We start from the raw sequence: 19263 nt of genomic DNA on the forward strand, positions 1-19263 counted from the left end.
TTACTGAATTGATAATTAGGTAAGAAGAAGGAAGACAAAACTGAAAAGGAAGGAGAAGCTGGCATTTCAGCTGAGTGTCTTAGATAACCCATGCTCCCATGTTCTGAACGGCTTCCCCAATCCCAGTCATAAAAGTCTAACCCACAAGAAACACATGAGATTCCCCCAACCTCAAAATCTTGCACAAAAGTTGAAGCCATATTCTGCAAAACAATCCTGAAAATGTAAATCCTCGTGTAATTCTATTACAATATGAATGCATCTCTTCCCACTGGGACGGATGGTACACTTGTCTCTCTCTCTCTCACATGCCCATGAGTTCATGGATGTAGAGACTCTGCCTTACTCAAGCCTGAACTTTAATAAGTGGTTTCTAATCGAAGTTGATCTCACACACCTAAATCTTGGTCATTTTAATGAATCAAATTATCTTAACTGACATTTTTCTGAATCATTAATTTTTTTTTAACCTCAAATGCCATTATGGAATTTGAAAGTCAGAGTTTGAGTTAGAGATGTCAAAATATGCCACAACGATAATAAGGGCTGTTTTAAGCCAAAGGCAATTAGATCTTTGTACCCCTTTTGTGAAAAAGCAGTTCCCTTTGTAAAGCTGTCTCTACCTCCTTTACTGGGAGAAGAACCACTCCAGATACAATTCTTATCACCTGAGATCTTTCATTTGCTTAGCAAACCTTATGAAACAGTCCTTATTTATGATATATTTCCATATATACAGTCACTTTCCATAACTTACCTCCAACCCAGGAGTCCCAAACCCCTTTTTCCTTTGTCTAGCCTCTTTCCCACAATTTATCACCCTTTCTTAAGATGATAGATAAGTCTCCCATTCTGTTCCCCTGAAGCACACTTCTCTGTGATGCCCATGGATACATGGGCCATTGTTGTCATTTTTTTCTGCCTGTTAATCTATCATCATTTTGATTTGCAGACCCAGCCAAAAGGGTAGAGGAAGAGCTTTTCGCATCCCCTACAGATTCAAGATTAGTCTTTCTATTACATAGTGAAACCAAATACTTAGAGCAACTAGGAGGCATAAATAATAAATTGTCTATTAAGTGCTATGCACTGAATTAAATTCCAGACAGTAGTATACGTACTTCTGAATACTGAAAAGAACACTTATTCTTATGTGGAGACATGGGAAAACACAGTGTTCAATCCATTCAGACTCTAGGTCAAAAGATCATGAGTTCAGAAAGTTTTGCTCCTTAAAGTTTTATCATTCTTTCTGGATTCATATACCACATTCCTAAGGAGTCATTTATAGAGTTCCTGTTTTCTGTAGCGGATGGTGCACTATTTCAGGGTGTGGTTGGGGGGTTGCGGATGAGGTGGAGATAGAGCTGCATCTAATTTAAACATTTTTAGAGCCCTCTTTTTACCTAATGGATTTCATTTCTCACTAACCCCAGGAAATTTCCTCTCCATTAAGTTATTCTTCTTTCATGCACACACCCATGCTCATTTTCTTCCCCTGGCTTCCCTTGCGTTGAAACACACCACTTCTCCCTTATCTGCACCCAGCATTCCTTCCCTCTTCCCTGCTTAAATTAAATCTCTACTATCTCCACGTCTAGAGAAGTCCCATCTCCTTTGTGCAGACTTCTGGAACTCCTCCAACCCTTACTCAGAATTCTCTTTTCTAACTGATGTCCACTTTATTGGTTTAATTTTTAAGTGCTGTCTCCTCAAATGAAATTAAATATTCCTCAAAGTAGTAGTCATTTCTCCTTTTGTTAATTTGCACAGAATAGTTCTTATATCAAGGCCCTTAATAAATGCTAATTAAATCTTGGCTATTTGTTAAATAGTCATGTGCGTCAATGTGTATTAGATGTTGGGAATAAAACTGTGAACTATAAGAGTTCTATTTCTTTCAGGACACTTAAAAGCAAAGTTCACAAACTCAAGGTAGTGTTGGGCTGGAGTCTTGCTTGGCCAGCACAGTGTTTAAACTGTTCTGAATGAGAGTAGTTCTAAGCCGGTATTCGCTCCCCGGTTCACAAGGCTCTGTCACTCCCTTGTGTCTAGCACCTAGCCAGCTTTCCTAATGCATGTCACCGTAAGCCCTTGTGAAACATCTGAAGGGGAGAGAACCCATGACCCAAATTAGCCACTTTGCAGGTAGATTATTTTGAGCTGAAGGCAATTAAGACCTAGCAGATTCAAGAAAAACTCTGAACTCTCCTTTAACTACTCAAAAGAATTGAGATAGGGAGGCTGGTTTAGAAAGAGGCTGTCACCAGAAATAAATGTTATGTGAATGACCTATCTATATGGCAGATAAACACCTAATCCGCAAATATCTGCTCTTCTGATTCTCCTGTCAGTTACCCTCCTCTCCTTTGACCTCAGGTCACTATCTCGTTCCCTGGCTCGGGATGGCACAGAAGCCTCAACTGCCCAACTGATGACTGGGTCTCATACTCGTATAGGGCTCCTGTATGGGTCAAATGAAGCTTGTTTTTTCCCTGTTAATCTGTTCTATATCAATTTATCAGCCAAAGAACCTATAAGGTCAGAGAAAAAAAAATTTCCTAGCACATCCTTAATTTCACAACTTTTCATTTATAAGCAATAAATTAAGTCGCAAAGAACAGGCTCCTCCTATCTCAGACACTGACTCGAGTCATTTACGACTCCCCCAACTATCAACATCATAATTTCGGAATGACTGGTTATGTTTCCCACCATGAACTGCTACCTGCTGCTCCTAAATACATGTACTATGCAAAACAGGATCCAGTTAAAAGAAAATTCCCGAATCAAAGGGCAGATGGTATATTAATTAGAAAACAACAACAACAACAGAACTTCTCAGCAACTGTTTCGCTTTCTTAAAAGCAAATGATTTTATGCAGCAAAGGACAGAGAAACCTCATTAAGAGAGAACCAAGGTACAAGCAGAAAAGGTCACTTTATAAGAATTTATGTCTTCAAATTCTAGTGACTTACATTCCATGGAGAGCCTGCAGATGGAAACACAGAAATATTTTGATAACCTTTGGAAAACATGAAGAAGGGACATCTCACAAAACTAGAGACTCAAACACTTTTTTCCCCCAGTTTTTTTTTCCAAAATCTAAAACAGAAGGAAATTAGAATCCCTAGGTATTACAGACCAGTTAGTTTAATACTGATTTCTGGCAAAATTCAAGGTTTAATCAGTAAACAAGGACTATTTAGATGGAAAAGTCCAGGGATTTCTAGAAACTAGAAGTTCAGTAAGAATTAGTCATTTTTAAACTAACACCATTTACTTCTGTGATAGATTCAGGATACTCAAGATGTTTATTTTTAGCAAAACATTTGATTAAAATTTTCCTCATGTCATCTTATGAAGAAACCGACCTACAGGTTAGAAGAGTTTGGTTACTAGGGAGGACGTGCTAATGGAGTTCAGCTGACCACTGTCTGGTCTCAGCAATATCTCCCAAAGGCCAACTATGTCCCCAACTAGGACTGTACCTGGTAATTTTAGTACATTACTTTCAATTCTAACAAGCACCCTGAAAAGCAAATGTTACTAGCCTGATTCCATTGATATGGAAAATAAGTTTCTCAAGGTCACAAAACTAGTTAAGTATCACAGGCCAAGCTCTAAAACCTGCCTCCAGAAGTTCAGGACCATTTTCCACTGTGCCACACAGGCTTCCACCGGAGTCTCCATGGCAAAAGGAACTGTTTCATGTATTATTAATGACTTAAATGTCTGGAGAACAAACCCACCAAATGTGCAGGTGACATACAACTGGAAGGAACAATTAATATGATGAATGCCACTGTCAGGACTGAAACATATCTAGCAAGCTGGAAATTGGAGAGAGGCTTAAAGTAACAGAAGAGAAAAAAATGTTCACGAAATTTTTAAGGATATAGTTAAAAAGTTAGTAAAGCCTACCTTGATAGCAATGTGTGTGGGCCGGGGGTGGGGGGAGAGGCTGGTGGTTGGTGAGAATTTTAGTCAACCATGGGGTATTTACTCCATAAGACATCAAGCGTTATGGGACCCCTGGGTGGCTCAGTTGGTTAAGCAGCTGCCTTCAGCTCAGGTCATGATCCCAGCGTCCTGGGATTGAGTCCCACATTGGGCTCCTTGCTTGGCAGGGAGCCTGCTTCTCCCTCTGCCTCTGCCTGCCTCTCTGCCTGTGCTCGCTCTCGCTCCTCTCTGACAAATAAATAAATAAAATCTTTTTTTAAAAAAGAAGACAATTAAGCATTAGATGGTTTAGTTTGAAGATGGAAAGTCATTGCACTCTGCACTGTTCAGGTTAGATTAGATTATGGAATTCAATTTGGGGCTAAGGATTTTCAGCACAGAGAAGGGTCTTAAGGAAGGAAGGAAATATAAAAGCAATGATTAGTGATAACTAATACTTACTGGCTTCTAGGTACTCTACTAAGTAGTGTGTGTATATTATCTCTTTCAATTCTCACAATAATTCCACGGGTAGCTAGAGCCTCCGATCATTCCCATTTTATAGACAAGGAAGCTGAAGCTCAGGGCTCTGAAAGGCTATCAGGTAAGGGGGACAAAAGTCTTTACTCTGTACTACTTTAGACTTTTCATTTCTTAGCTATTTCTTGGTCATAGACTCTTCAGATGGACGGAAGTTTTAGAGATCTTTCTGCTGAAAAATGTTCCATATAATTCCACAAGCTGGAGGACTACTGGCTAATGAGAAACAGGGCCAAGGAAGCCGCTGTCGTTTCAGCGCAAACAAAGCCTTCCTGACGGTCACAGAAAGAAGGGGTACCGCAGAGGTGGTGAGCTCCCCGTCACTGCCCGCGCGATGAAAACGCGGCCTGTCGGGCATCATTGAAATGGGCGGGAGGCTGGTCTGGTTTTCACCTCCATCTTTCGCTACAAGACGGTGGGCCCGAGAGGTAATTCGGCGATTTCTGCTCAGTGGCAACACAAGAAGTTAAAACCTGCAGATACTGGTTTTCCAGCCCATTTTGCTGACATGTAGACGGGACACTTAAATAGTGTCGTTCTCCGTCTACGCCTGGCAGCCGAATCGGGGACGTGACCGCGACCTACCCCGGAGGAAAAGGGTCATATTCAACCGTGGATCGGGGCGCGACTTACATTCGTTCTCCGTCCCGGCGCGTCCTCGGTCCCAGCAGCAGACGCCACGCGCCGGACCCGCGAGCTGGAGTCCGGGACGGGCGCCTCCCCGGCTCGTCCCCGTGCGCAGTGTGGTCGCGCACGGGCCGGGGAGCGACAGGACCGCGGCACCAAGCCCCACCGTCCCGCTGCTCCGACCCTCAGCGGGCGGCCGGGGCGCCTCCAGGTCCGCTCGGGTCCCCACGTGCCCCGCGAGTCGCCGCAGGCGCCCCCCGTCTCCCCCCCCTCCTCAGGGCCCGGCGCGAGCCCGCGCTCACCGTGGTCGCGGGGCGAAGGGACAGCGGGCGCCCGGGCCAGCGGCGGGTCCGGTACCGAAGCCTCCGTCCGGCCTCAGCGCGCGGCGAGGACGAACCCGCGGCCCCGGGGGCTGCCGTTCCCCGGGCTCGGGGCTGCCGGCCGGGGCTGCGCTCCTCCGGGAGGGCGGCCGGACGCTCTGTCCGCGGCGCCGGTCCCCGAGGCCGCCCGGAACGGCGAAGCGCACGGCCGCGCCCACACCGACGGCCCCCGCGCCGGCCGACCCCTCCCGTCACCCGCGCGGCGCACGGCCGGGGCAGCCGCGGGCCCGGGGAGCCATCAGCGCGGGGCGGGCTGCGGCCCGCGCGGTCCCCGAAGCGCCGGCGCCGCCTCCCCGCCCGCGCGCGGCTCCCTGGAGCAGCGGCGCTCGGAGGACGGGGTGTCCTTCGGCCCGGCTCCGCGCCCCGGGCCCCTCCTCCCGCCGCCGCCGCCGCCGCCGCGCCCGCCGCGCGCTCCTCGCGGGTTCGCGCCCCGCACCAGCCGCCGGGCCCGCGGGTGGCGGACGACGGGCGCTCGGCTCCCGGGCGCGTCCTCCGCGGGCGGCGGTCAGGTGGGCGGGCTCCGGGCGGGGGCTCCGGGCGGGGGCGGGGGTGGGCCCACCCGCGCCCGCGCTCCCACCCCCGCCTGCGGCTTCCTGCCCCGCGGGAAACCAGACCCCAAAGTTCCCGGAACGCGGGAGCGAGCAGCCCCCCACCCCGGCCCGCGTCTGAGCCCGCGGAGCTGCGGGCTGCGCGGGGCTCGGCCCGGGTGACCCGAGGGGCTGCCCTGAGGCCTGGGCGCGGGCCGGGCCGAGCTGGCTGCGGGGACGGTGCGGGCGCCGGGGGCTGTGCGCTCCCCGCGGCCTTCCCGGTGACGGCCCCAACCCGCGGGGCCCGGAGCCCTCACTGCTCGCAGGGGCGCCGGGGCTCGGCGCTGCCCCTGCTCGCCCGGGACGGTGCGGAGCCTGGTTCAAGAGCCCGCGGCTGCTCGCGCTCCGCTCCGGAGACACTCAGAACCGGGTTCGGGTTCGCTCCTCAGAACACAGCACCTCGGCGCAAACCCGTCTCCCGCTCCTCCGACCGCGGACGTCCCCCGCCACGGGCCAGGGCCGGCGGTGTCCTCCCGCACTGGCCCGCGGGCCCGCGGGCAGGTGACCCGCGGCAGGGACCGCGGCTCCCGTGCGTTGCACCGCGCGCTGCTCGGCGGGGTCTGCGCCCGGGGACACCCTGGGGGCCTCTCGGACCCCGCGGCTGCACGACGGTGAGAACGAGCCAAACCGCCCCACGATCCGGACACCGCCAGCTCTCGGGACGCAGACGAGCATCCCTGCGCCCCCAGACCCCGGAGCCCTTGACGGCAAAGATCGGACAAGGTGTACGCAGCACCTGCCGGATTTCAGACGAGCCGCGCCTTATTTATTGCTTAATTAACTACGGTGACTGCGCTGTACAATACGGGAGCCCCCGAATGTGACTTTCCGTCGTGAGAACGTGACTTGTGGAACTGAAGCGGGTGGGAACACACCCACACGGATCCGGCGGGCAAGCGTCCCATTTTAATATAAGGAAACTGATGGCACGAATACCAGCAAATCCTTAGTTCTACATATTCCGGGCGTATCATGCTGACTAATTAGGGTCAAAAGCAAGGAGCCACCTTTAGGCGGGCTTCTCACGACGGCATCTCGTCGCTTGCTCTCCTGCTTTCCCAGCACTAAGCCGTTCCCAGCCTCGTGCTGGAATGATCCATGAGGCCTCTGGGGTCCCTGCCCAGAGAGCAGTGTCAGCCCTTGATGTGCTCCAGGCGAGAAAAGAGAAATTCAGAAATTTCTTCCTTCCCAGTGTTTTCCTTCCCAGTTACAGGGAAGAGGCGGGCATGGAAAGGGCCCTGGATCCCACTGGAAGAGAATGACGCACCCAGGAGTCCTTTCTTTCACTTGGTTCGGAGACTCACGGGATCGTCCTTGCCAAGGGTCAGCTGTCCCCTGCCCCTTTGGCTTCAAGAATGAATGAGCCCACGCGGGAGCGGCTGTGCTGGGCCTCCGGGCCCCAGGTGGGTGGCAGCTGTCACGCTGGCTGTGGCTCCCTCAGAGCCAGGCAGGCTCCCCTCCCTCGTCGTGGGGCTAGCCCAGACGCAGAAAAACCCCGAAGCAGGGCTCTGCTGCTTCTCCGCGCGGCCTCCCCAGACGCCCCCCACAGAACCCCAAGTCTGAGACAGCTGGCAGGCGGGGCGGCGGGCAGTGGGGCTTCCCTGGGGCTCCTGGGCAGCTGCCCCGCTCTGCCAGCAGGACCGGGCCTACTCCTGGCCAAGATGTCCAAGGTTGCAGGAGCAACTGCTTCTCCAAATGCTTTTGGGAAAGAACCTGCCTCCAGCCTTAGAATGTCAAAAGATCAGTGAGGCCTTGCCTCTCCTCAGGACCGCAGGCCATGCTTTGGTCAAGACCCTGCCATTGTAAGAGCCAGAGGCAAGATGGCTCGGGGGACCCTGTCGGCCCCCCCACCCCCACCCCAGCGTTTCTGCTCTCCTGTCATCATCTCCTCCTGGCTCCAACAAGATGGGCAGGCGGGAGCCCAGGCTCTTCAGGCTGCTGACAGACCAGACTGTAGGATTTTGAAAGTGTCGGAGAACAAAGTGAGAGAGAAGAGGAAGGACCCAAACACAGCCTGACTTGAATGTGGTAGGGTGAGGTAGGGGTAGGCTGAGGGCACCTGGGTGCAAGTGTTTAGTGGGTTTTCTTTTTGCCAGAAGGGCATGGAAAGTAAGATAAAAACAGTAATGACAGAATACTAGAATCTGAACACATGCTATCTGAGCCCAGAACCCATGCGGTTGACAGCAAAGAGCTACTGAGCTGGAGTGAGGCCAGAGAGTAAACTTGAAATTAACAGAATTGAATCAAGGCACCCCTCCCCCCTTTTACCCTGGCAAAGAAATCCCATTTCCAACCCCAGTCCCTGTAAAACCTCCACTTCCACTCCTGACAGACAGGTCGGAGAGAGGGAGGCAGCTGCCTCCCTCCACTGGTTTCTCCACTTACACTCTGGAACGCCTCTGACTTCCATTTCTGCTTCAGGTGGACAGTCAGAGCGTAGGTCTCTGGGAGAAGCAAGAGAGGGTGAACTACTGAGGCAGAAGAAACCTAAAAGAGCTCTGACTGGGGAGATGGCCCCTGTCAGGAGGGATCTGGTCGCCAGGATTCACCTGCCACTGGGGCTCTTACTAGCCTACCAGAGACTCAAATGTCTTCACTTGTTTACTTGCAATGAAGTGATGAGGACAGGATACAGAAATGGAACAGTAGGTGAATGTGCATATAGAGGCTAGAGTGTGCTTGTCCATTGAAGAGTTGTGAAAGTCACAGAAGCCATATAGAAAGGGTAAAAAATGACTAAGGAGACAGAAAAAAAATTACCTTATTATATAGAATTATGGGATATATACTGAGAGAATAGCACCCAGATAGGACCTATGAGAAAACTCATTTTGATGTTTTGATTTTCATAATAATAATGCTAAGATAAAAATAATAATGCTTTTTTAAATGTTTATAAAAATAATAATTCTTCCTCATTTCTCATCAATAGTCCACTAGTCTAAAACCTTCTTAGTGGTTGCTGGCAACGTGGCTATTTCCCACATATATTTTTTCAGTGATTCAGGTTTTGTGAACTCTTTTTTATGTTTAGGGTAAAATGGTGTCTCTAAAACTTATCTTGTACATACTAAGATATTTTAGATTTGGCTGAGAGACGAGATAACTACTCTGAGTAGGCGACAGACACATATTCATGTCAGACCCTAGACTAGGGTTTTAGGATGCAGATCTATTAAAAAAAAAAAAAAGGAAAAAAATCAGCAGCAGAAATGACATATTGATTCTTTAACTTTTTGTAGCCCAAGACACATCAGTACATTTCTTGATGAAGCACTAGCTAGCTGTAGATATGAAAGTGGTGTCATCTTGTGCTCCTAAAAGTTTTTCTGCGCCCTTGTAATCCTCCTGGTGGTTCCCGTGCCACAGCAGGCTTCAGAATCTCATTACAAACCTTAATCACACTGTTGTGAACGACCTATGCTTGTTTAGGATTTTCTCAGAACGAAAGAACAAATTATAAGATTACCTGACCAGCCAAATAGGTGAAAATGTAAATTAAACCTCCTAGGAGAGTCTCTCTCTCTCTCTTTTTTTTTTTTTTTTTTTTACATTTTAATATGTATCAGAATATGTTTAAAAGTTCTTATACCCAAAATAAATTTTCAAAGCTGCATTTTAGGCTATTCAAGTCTTATTCATTATGTCACCGGAATGAGAAATGATTTATATTATCTTCCTCATATGAAAGACAAGAATCCAATCACCTCTCAGACCTCCTCTTTTCCTGAAGAAAAATGTTTCACTTTTTCTCACAGGATTTCTTTTACTCACATTTCTCAGGCTTCTCTAGACCCACTCTTGTTCTCCAGCTGTAATTAAATGTCTGTCAATGCAAACAAGGGAAAGTTCCAAATAAGAGTTTAACTAGTGCAGAGCATTAGATAGAGTATTATGGAACAGTATTTCCCAACCGTGTATTCTATAGTCCAGTTTTGTTCATTAACAGCTAGATAGACTGTCACCTGTGCCATCGACCTATTCTCAATGGTCTCATTTTTCCTTTAAGTTCTACATTCTCAGTTTTGGTACTGTGGGGAAAAAAGAAGAAAGAAGAAGGTGGAGAAGAAGGAGGAAGAGGAAGAAGAAGGAGGAGGAAGAGGAGGAAGAAGAGGAAGAAGAAGAAGAGGAAGAGGAGGAAGAAGAGGAAGAGGAAGAGGAGGAAGAAGAGGAAGAAGAAGAATCGAAACTTCCTTTACAGTGGAGTTGGGAGGCCAGCAGGGGGAGCTCTCGGACCCCACCGCCGTTGTCCCTCGCGGAGCCAATAGGAAGAGAGGGGCCTCGCTTGGGAACACCGCCTACCCCAGCAGGAGGAAGACAGGCCTTTCTTCTCCCCTGGCAACGGCCCAGCCAATGAGAGACTTTGCTACTCAGCCAATGAACAGCCACTGTACTTGGGACTTGCAGTTTACTCTAATGGGCTTTTTTCCTACACCAGCCTTCCCAACTAGCCTCTTTCTTCTGTAAGGTTCTCCTTTGTTCTCTGGGCTTGTCTGTGGCTTTGCTGTAGCTGGCTTGTGCCCGTTGTAATTGTCTAGCTCTTCTTGAATAAACACATTTTTGCTAGTTAAAAACCGGCAGTTTTATTTTTAAGGTTAACAGTCTTTAAATTTGCTAATGTAAAATAAATAAGTAAATAAATTTGCTGATGTATATTTGTCAGTAAATGAGGCTCCTTGTACCTGTGGAGGATCGGTCTGAAGCTCTTTACACTAAATAAAATATATTTTGGAGTCTCTAAATTCCTATCAGCACCCTGTTTCTCTTGTATAAGTAGATTTAGCACTCCCCCTACTCCCCAACGGTAGAAATGTCTGGGAATAAATGAGCATCTTTTTTTTTTAAAAATTACTGTTGCCGTCTTTAATGGTTACGTATATTTCTTCTCTCCCCTATATTCTCCGCATCGTGAGGACAGGAACCACGTTCTTTATGTATTCTATTTGCTTATTTCTAGTGCCTGGCATATGGAAGGCAGTCAATGTTTGCTGAATTGAACATCCTCACTCTGCTGTGGTGCTTACTATGTTTTTGTCCCATTTGAAACAAAGAAAAACTATATTAACTTAGATCCATGAGTCTGAGCTTCTTTAAGTGGTCAACCTATGTTTATTTGGACAATCATTTCTGGCATTGAGATATGGCAAACTTCTTTTGCATACAATGTGGGTATAAGACATTTAAAACCAGATAAATACTGCAATCATTGAGCAAAAATTTACTATTTCAAACATCATATTGTATTGTATGTTTTTTGCTTAGGGCATATGTGTCTTCCAACATGATTGATCCATTTTCTGAATAGCCTGTTTGTTAAAAATAATCTGTCCCAGTTTCATCAAAATAGCTCATCTTCCATCTTGGAATTCTGTATTTTCACATATCTATTAGTTTCTAATTTTTATTATTCCCATTTTAAGGTATATTTAGCAAATTCTTAGTTTTAATATAAAAGCTATTAAACCTTCAAATGCTTATTTAAGAAGTTAAGGGTATTAGAATAGATACTTGAGGGATATTCGCATGGACAAGGGACTTAATTTAGATTGTTCTGATGGGAAGTTTGGGAACCACCAAGAAGAAATCACAGGAGGCAGACCTGGCTTTAATTAAAAAAGGATTTCTATCGGTTAGAGTTTACAACAAGATGGAATGATTTGTGGGCTTCCTCTTAAACCAGAAATTAGACAACCTATCTGGGATGCTGTAATGAAGATTTTTAAAAAGAATAGCAAAATTCCATATCCTGTAAGATAAGTCCTCCAAAGCCAGGATTCTATAATTTAGGAGTTGTTTTGCAATTTGAAGACATGTGAGCTGGCCTTTGGAATGCACCCAGCACTAAGGCATTAACTTGACATCCTACTGTGTGTGCCCTCTACAAGGACAGAGACAGCTCTGGTATGGTTGTTGGCTAAGGACGCAGGTTATCATCTTGTAAAGATTTTCCTTAAAGAGCAAATGTACTACCAAATGTTGTATAAATTGGTACTCATGGAAGAATTCTAGCTAATTGGACATAAGCAACAGTCTATCCACATGGGGATATTTTAGGGCTTGTGAAGTTTCACTTAACGGATAACCTTGTCTGATGGAGTGGGGAGCTACTGAAACTTAGAGCTAATAATGGCAATTACTATTTACTGAGCACCTACTATGTGCTGGGAACCATAATAGCCTTCTCCATGCTATCTCATTTAATTCTTACACTAGCACCTTGAGGTATGTGTAATTTGTTTGAAATATGAAGAAATGGAAAAAATAAGGCAACATCTAATATGTGCTGGAACTTGAATTTGAACCCAGGCCTGAGTCTAAAGTCTTGATTGTCCACACCCACAATAGCCTATGAAGTCTGGCTGCGTTCCAGGCAGCATTCCTCTTATCCAACTCCTAATCCATCAACTCTGATGGGCAGTATCCATGGCCAGAAACATCTTCATTAAAATGTCTCCTAAAAATGCTCCCACATGCACAACATTTTAAAACTCCAAAGGGATCCTCTGATATGTCTATCAGAACTTAAGTTTATTTATTATTGATAAATCTTAATCAAGGTTCTTCAATAGTCAGCTTGGTTATTTTCCTGACATTTTGTTAAGTGAACATGGGGATATTAGCCTTCCAGTTTTAGTGATGGAGAAAACAAAAGGTATGAAGCCTTGCTGCCTTACCTCAGTAGTCATAAATGTAGTAGTAGAGGTTGTAGTAGAGTTTCTTTCTCTCCGATGTTGCCTTTCTGGCTCTATTAGCAATTCTGTGTTTTTCTCCAAAGCTTCTTTTCATAGAGTTTTAATAACAAGTTTCTCTTTCATGTATGTTCCACATTTAGGGCTTATATCCTTCCAAAGACTTTTCATTCCATTTTTTCCCAACTACTTCATTGCCTAGAGTGGTTGAGGAGAATAATTTTTTGCTTAAACAAAGTTATCATAAAACCAACACATGTATAACCAATTTTTAAAAAGTTATTATCTTAGAATAAAGACTTTACTCATATTACTACTCAGATTCTCAAGGAAAATAACATCTTTATTTCCTATGACCTATCCTTGTTCATCTCTACCCCACTAGGTGACCAGTGGGCGGGATGTGAGAGTGGGGTTTGGGGGAACTAAACATGTGTGCTCAGTTAGGCCATCTTGATCCAGGGATATTCTCTGGATTTAAATCTTGTGTCTTCTGCACCAGAAGAGAGCATCCTAGGCAGCAGTGAGTTTGTAGAAACTTGACTAACAGGGCTATCAATTATAAACCAGGTAAAACGTCTACCAAAAATAAAGCCCTTGGTTTTGGAATAGTTGAACTGAAACCATCTTCTTTTTTTCTGGCTGTGATTAGAGTAGAACTAATAGTCTTTTTAAAAAAAATATTTATTTGAGAAAGAGAGTGAAAGTATGGGAGGGGTAGAGAAGGAGGGGCAGAGGGGAGGGAGAGAGACAAGCAGACACCGTGTTGAGCCCCATTTGGGGCTTGATCTCGAGAATCTTGAGATCATGACCTGAGATGAAATCAAGAGTTGGATGCTTAACTGACTGAGCTATTCAGGTGCCCCTAGAATTAATAGTTTTCTAAAGTCACTCCTGGTTCTGAATAATAAACTCCTATCATCTGATTTTAGATCTTTTCTTCTTGGTGGCTGAGTACAAAAACAACAACAGCAACAGCAACAGCAACAACACAACCTATTTATCCAAGAGTAAATCCAGAACCCATCCCTATTTCAGTGCATTGGCGAATATCTCCTTCTGCAACGAGAGGAGAAAAGAGAAGAGAGAAGACTTCCCCTCTCAGTCCTGCTTCTCTGCCAGCATCTGCGAAGGGGCGCACGGATTCTCACTGCTGAACTGTCACATTTTATCTCTTAATGGATTCTTGCTCCAGGAGTCAAAGGCTGATGAAAGGTCAAAAAAATAGAAACTAACATTCTATTTTATAGTGAGTCTAACAGATCTATGAAAGGACAGGACGAGAGTAAAAACCATGGACTGACTACGGCTGCTCTTATCCACTTGCTATTTGTTTAGATTAAATTGTTTAGATCAGATCAGATTAGCCTTGAGGCCCAGGAAGCCCAGATGCACTGTTTCTGCAAAGTAAACTGAGCATAATGTTAGAGGGAATGTCCGTTACGTTACTAGGAGTGCCTCTTGGCGAACATCAAGAAATGCCCTCTAGAGCCTGGCACACGCTGCATTCTGGGTTCACCTGTACTGGGCCATCCCTGCGAGGCTGCTAAAGGCAAGTGCCCGGACAGGGCAGTGGGAGGCATTCCTGATCCTGTCTGGAGGCGAAGGTTTCTACCTGCGGAGTCTTCCTTCACGCCCTGGCAGTGGTGCTGAAATTAGTGGGAGCTCCTTCTCAAAGAACAGCTAAAATTCAGTTTCTTCTCTAGGGCTGGCTGGCTCCGGCACAGCTGACCATATTGATTAAGAACTCTGGCTGCGGAGTTGTTCCCTCCACGACTTAAGCAAGAATGCGGAAAGCAGGCTGTGCAGGCTATCTTGGAATTATGCCCAAATGTAAAAAAGAGCATGAGAAAATCACCCTCATAAAAAGAGAAGAGGGTCTGGGAACTCAGAAAACCACTGACGATGGATTAAATTTGCCTTCACTTTACACCAGGTATAGTTTGAAAAAAAAAAAAAAAAGCAATTGAATTATAAATCTAAAAATCAAGGAACTGAACTAAAGCCCTGGTTTTTTCCCTAAATAATTGGGAAGTTTTAACAATTTTCAAGCCTCTGAGGAACTATTTGCTAATCTATAAATCAAAACCAACTATAAAGTTACATTTTAGCCTTCTTCATATGTCAGTATGAAGACTAGAAGTGATTGAGCAGAAGCTAAATTAATTGTTAGTTCTTTTAAGATTAAGCAGAATAGAGGTGCCTGGCTGGCCCAGTCTGCAGAACAGGCGACCTGACCTCAGGGTGGTGAGTTCAAGCCTGACGTTGGATGTAGAGCTTACTTGAAAAAAAAAAAAAAAAAAGATAGAAAAGAAGATTAAACAGAATAAAAAAAAATCAGTATGTCTTTCAAAGTTAAACTTAATGTTTTTTATATATTTCCTCTCAGTCTTTTATATATTCTACAGTAAATATCTATCCACTTGTACTTTATATAACAGTTCTTATCCATATACTATTCTAGCATAGAATTTTGATTTCAGGTAACATTAAATAGTATTGACTTTTTCTATAATTCTTAACTACAAATTTACAGAATTTAACTGAATGAAGTTTCATTTAGGGAGACAGTCTGGGCTATAATACATTTCTGATTGGAGGCAAGTCTGACTACACATCTTTGTGACTGCAAATGGACATGTGGCATCATTAGAAAATTTCACTGTTATATTAAAGAATTAAAAGTTATTTATCCATGAAATTTATTCACTTTATCTGTCTTGGAATCAGACGATCTCATTCCTCATGCTAAATCCTTTCCTGGTTATTATTTAATACCTTTGCTTTGTCAAAGCCTATTCCTCTTTTTAAAAATCCCAAACGAAGAAGGAGTTCATTACATAAAACATTGACCTTAACGTCACTTGGCCCAAGTCAGTGTAGGTCAAACATGAAAGTCTAGTCATACTTGTATCAGATGAGAAAGAGGTTAGGTCCTAAAATTCTAGTCTGCTTCCCAATCCGTAAGTCAACACACAAGATTTCCGTAATCGTATTTTTTAAACACCACCGGAGAAAACAAATTTCCGAGTACACTCTTTCAGCACAGGATAGGGTAAGCTATGCGATTTTCAAAGGAATTTTAAGTAGAAGACCAAGAAACTAGTATTTTGAGCTTGGCACTTTGAGGTGAAGGATCCTCCGTTAGTAACATGGGCAGATAGGGCTATGACCATAGCTCGCAAAAAACCATCTTCTAGAACCAGGCCATCAAGGCAACCGGGAGGAGGAGGATAGGAATGGACCGGGGGACAACGGGGCGCTGTGTGAAGGCGGCTGGCGAAGGGCCACCCCGTTACACTCCTCTGACACTTTTGAATGTGTAGGTGTTTGCAAAGCAACCGAATTGAAGAAATAGAAACCAAAAAGATCAAAGTAGCCTGAGACTGAAAGTCACATCAAAACCACATCCATGGAAAGATCAAACATCTCGTGATTGTCCCTAAAACGTTAGTAACTGTATCTTTAAAAACCAACAAAATGAACCCCCCAGAGGAACCACCAGTGTGGCTGCCTGGGTCTCAAGAGAGGTCGAGATTCTAGACAGAATTAGACACCAAAAGAAAGTGTTTGATAAAGTTTTATTTGCAGTGAAATTCAAACTCACAAATGACTTCCAGTTGGGCTTTGGCAAATTCTCGTTCCCAGCAGCTTCGTGTTCAGATAAAGGTAACAGCTTCCCAAGTTGAACAGGAGTTCAGAAGGGGCCCAAATCGGCTCCAAGGATGGCTGCCTGCGACTGGGACCTTTTCACATTATTCTGCACTGGTTTCCCTGACATTTCACGTTTGCCAGGAGTCTCGGTTTGGGAGTCTCTGAATTCAGCTCTTTTTCTGAAAGTGACCTCTCAGTCCTAGGTATTGGATGTCGTTGGCAAGCTCTACTGCTTTCCGCCCTGTCGGCCAGAGCGCTGTGGCTCCCACGCCCGCAATCAGCCGACGGCCTTGGGGAGAGAGAGCTTGGAACACCGACTTTCACCAAACGAAGGGACCTCCAAGAAGTGAGCCCCCCGGCCACGAGTACGAGAGAGCCGTGTCGCTCCAGCACCCCTTGCTTCTCGGATCAGAATAGGCACAGCCTGAATGGGACGGAAAGAATCAAAGTTTCCAGAAATGGAGTCCAGACAGTTCAGCTCATGACCGAAGAGTGGCCGTTCTGTCCTCCCCGAAGACCATTGTTAGAGGTGAGGTAGACAGGCGTGGGGATGCGGCAGCTCGCACAGCAGGCTCCGCGAGAGCGTCCCCGGACCCCCAGGAGGAGGTCTGTCCTCCAGCTCCGCGACGGTCACAGGCCGGTGTGCACGAGCCCCAGACGGGCCGGACCGCCTGGACCCTCGGGCAGTCGCAGCACCAATATCGCACCAAGCGGCCTCTCTTGTAACCTTCACTGCAGCTTGGAAGCCAGATGCTTCACCCCCAAGGCCCCGCGCCCGTGCCGGGGCTCCTCCCGCCCGCTGCTGCTCCGCTCCGGCGAGTCCCACCTGATGCTCCGTCGTGGCCCCTTCACCGCGGCCTGGACAACCCTCGCCCCATCCTCCGCAAGCTCCTGCACCCTCTTCTTGTCCTACAGGTCTCTGCACCTCCGGGCCCCATGGGAACCTGGCCCTCCCCCAGGACAGCCCTTCCCCTGCAGGCCTCGCTCCCACAGGCATGGAAGATTCCGCGCCCACCCGGGTCCCCCACTGCCAGCATCCCCCCTTGTGAGGCTGCTGCCGTGTGCGCATCCTCTCCGCCATGCTTCTACGTCGGCCTCGTCCACACTGTTCCCGGTTCTGCGGGACTTCCCGGCCTGCGTCCAGCCTCCCGTTCCCGCCTGGGTCCAGCCTCCCGTTCCCGCCTGGAGGTGCCCTTGTCCAAGCAGGACAGAATCAGAACGGAAAACGTCTTCAGTGATAGGAGTGCAGATCACCTCAGGAATTTCTAATTTTGTCAACAATGTTAAAAAATAATGTGATTAGGGACGCCTGAGTAACTCAGTGGGTTAAGCCTCTGCCCTTGGCTCAGGTTGATCTCAGGGTTCTGGGATCGAGTCCCGCCTCCGGTCTGTGCTCGGTGGGGAATCTACATCCCCCTCTCTCTCTGCCTGCCTCTCTGCCTACTTGTGATCTCTCTGTGTCAAAAAAATAAAATATTAAAAAAAACAATGTGATTACAGTTTGTGTGTAATAAAACCCATCTAAAATATATAAATATTTATATAGATTATTTAAAAAATTCTTACTGGTTTCCTGCTCAAAACGTGAAACACAGTTTAATTTGCTTCAAATTAATTTGTGTAAAAAATGTGTAAAAATTTTAGAGTAAAAAATTTTTAAATGTGATGACATACGTAAATGTTTGAAGGGTTTGCACACATTCTAAAATGTAGATTAAATTTAACTTCTGCTACAAAGTTCTGCTTTCACGACTTGATACTTAGATACCTAGTCTTGTATATTATCACTATGCTTTCTCCTGTTAGCATTAACTTTTTAAATTCTAGAGATGTGGAGAAATAATCTCGAGGTGGATTTATAGATTTATTGTTTTATATCTCCATTAACTAGATCCCCCCAATGGATACAGCTTTCTCTTCCCTCAATCATGCATGCTCATTTTAAAAAATACAATTAAACATAAAAAACAAGGTAAACAAAAATCCTGTAGCATCCACTCTTTCTCTCAGAAAGTCATTCTATCATAAATAGTTGTATAGGATTCTATCTTACATATTTTTTTAACTATGAATAGTAAATTTGCCTCCTCTATAAGGAATGATGTTAACAGCTTCATGTGTATCCCTCCACACTTTTCTGGTATACAAACATTCTACATATAGAGCATGCCATGCTGTGCGTGTGTGTGTACAAAATTTAGGTGGTTATTTCTTTTTATAATAATGAGATCTTATTATAGATACTTCTCTATATTAATATTTTCACACTAAAGAGTACTCTGAAAATATCTCTAACTCAATGAGCAAAAGGAAAAAATACAGTAATTTTGAATATAGTTGTGTAAGGCCTCAGGTAACTTAAAAAATTGCGTTTTCGTTTTCTTCACTGTAAAATTGCCATCACCTACCTCATAGGATCAAACGAGTGCCTTGCTCATGGGGTGCGCTTTTTTTTTTTTTTTAAAGATTTTTCTTGGGGAGGAGTCAAGATGATGGAGAAGTAGCAGGCTGAGATTACTTCAGGTAGCAGGAGATCAGCTAGATAGCTTATCTAAAGATTGCAAACACCTACAAATCCAACAGGAGATTGAAGAGAAGAAGAACAGCAATTCTAGAAACAGAAAATCAACCATTTTCTGAAAAGTAGGAGTGGCAGGGAAGTGAATCCAAAGCCACAGGAAGATAGACTGTGGGGGTAGATGCCGCCTCCCAGCAGGCCGAGCAACGGAGCACAAAATCAGGACTTTTAAAAGTCTGTTCTGCTGAGGGACATCACTCCAGAAGCTAAACCAGAGTGATGGGGTAAGTGTGGCCTCAGGTCCCGCAGGGTCACAGAAGGA

General features: G+C 45.8%; 3 protein-coding genes across 12 annotated transcripts in view; 2 read left to right on the forward strand and 1 right to left on the reverse strand.

Annotated features, from left to right (window-relative positions):
* HIBCH (3-hydroxyisobutyryl-CoA hydrolase) overlaps positions 1 to 15470 on the forward strand; it is a 144033-nt gene extending 128563 nt beyond the window's left edge. For all 7 annotated transcript variants that reach the window (XM_059168592.1, XM_059168590.1, XM_059168588.1 and 4 more), the window contains one exon: positions 13702 to 15470. In XM_059168592.1, the coding sequence (XP_059024575.1) occupies positions 13702 to 13997 (296 nt within the window). In that variant the 3' untranslated portion in view covers positions 13998 to 15470. The remainder of the gene's footprint in view (positions 1 to 13701) is intronic.
* Positions 1 to 19263, reverse strand: part of C3H2orf88 (chromosome 3 C2orf88 homolog) — a 74817-nt gene that overhangs the window by 35157 nt on the left and 20397 nt on the right. For 2 of the 4 annotated variants that reach the window (XM_059168597.1, XM_059168596.1), the window contains 2 exons: positions 12755 to 12967; positions 9855 to 9906 (listed from right to left, as the gene is read on the reverse strand). The gene's annotated coding sequence lies outside the window, so the exon portion shown is untranslated. Of the gene's footprint in view, positions 1 to 5116; positions 5396 to 9854; positions 9907 to 12754; positions 12968 to 19263 lie in introns of those variants that run through there. The other 2 variants (XM_059168599.1, XM_059168598.1) reach the window with 2 other exon arrangements.
* Positions 6595 to 11150, forward strand: LOC131827664 (uncharacterized). Its single transcript, XM_059168595.1, has 2 exons — positions 6595 to 7480; positions 10090 to 11150. The coding sequence occupies exons 1-2, from the start codon at positions 7433 to 7435 to the stop codon at positions 10435 to 10437; spliced, it is 396 nt and encodes a 131-aa protein (XP_059024578.1). The 5' UTR covers positions 6595 to 7432; the 3' UTR covers positions 10438 to 11150.

This window comes from Mustela lutreola, chromosome 3 (assembly GCF_030435805.1).
Source record: "Mustela lutreola isolate mMusLut2 chromosome 3, mMusLut2.pri, whole genome shotgun sequence".
Classification (NCBI taxonomy): Eukaryota; Metazoa; Chordata; class Mammalia; order Carnivora; family Mustelidae; genus Mustela; species Mustela lutreola.

What these genes read in the sequence shown, in the direction of transcription:
- LOC131827664 (XM_059168595.1), top strand. Translation starts at nt 7,433, where the DNA reads ATGAATGAGCCCACGCGGGAGCGGCTGTGCTGGGCCTCCGGGCCCCAG. An exon ending in GCTGGGCCTCCGGGCCCCAG is followed by an intron (nt 7,481 to 10,089) that starts GTGGGTGGCAGC and finishes TTTTCCTTTAAG; the next exon opens with TTCTACATTCTCAGTTTTGG.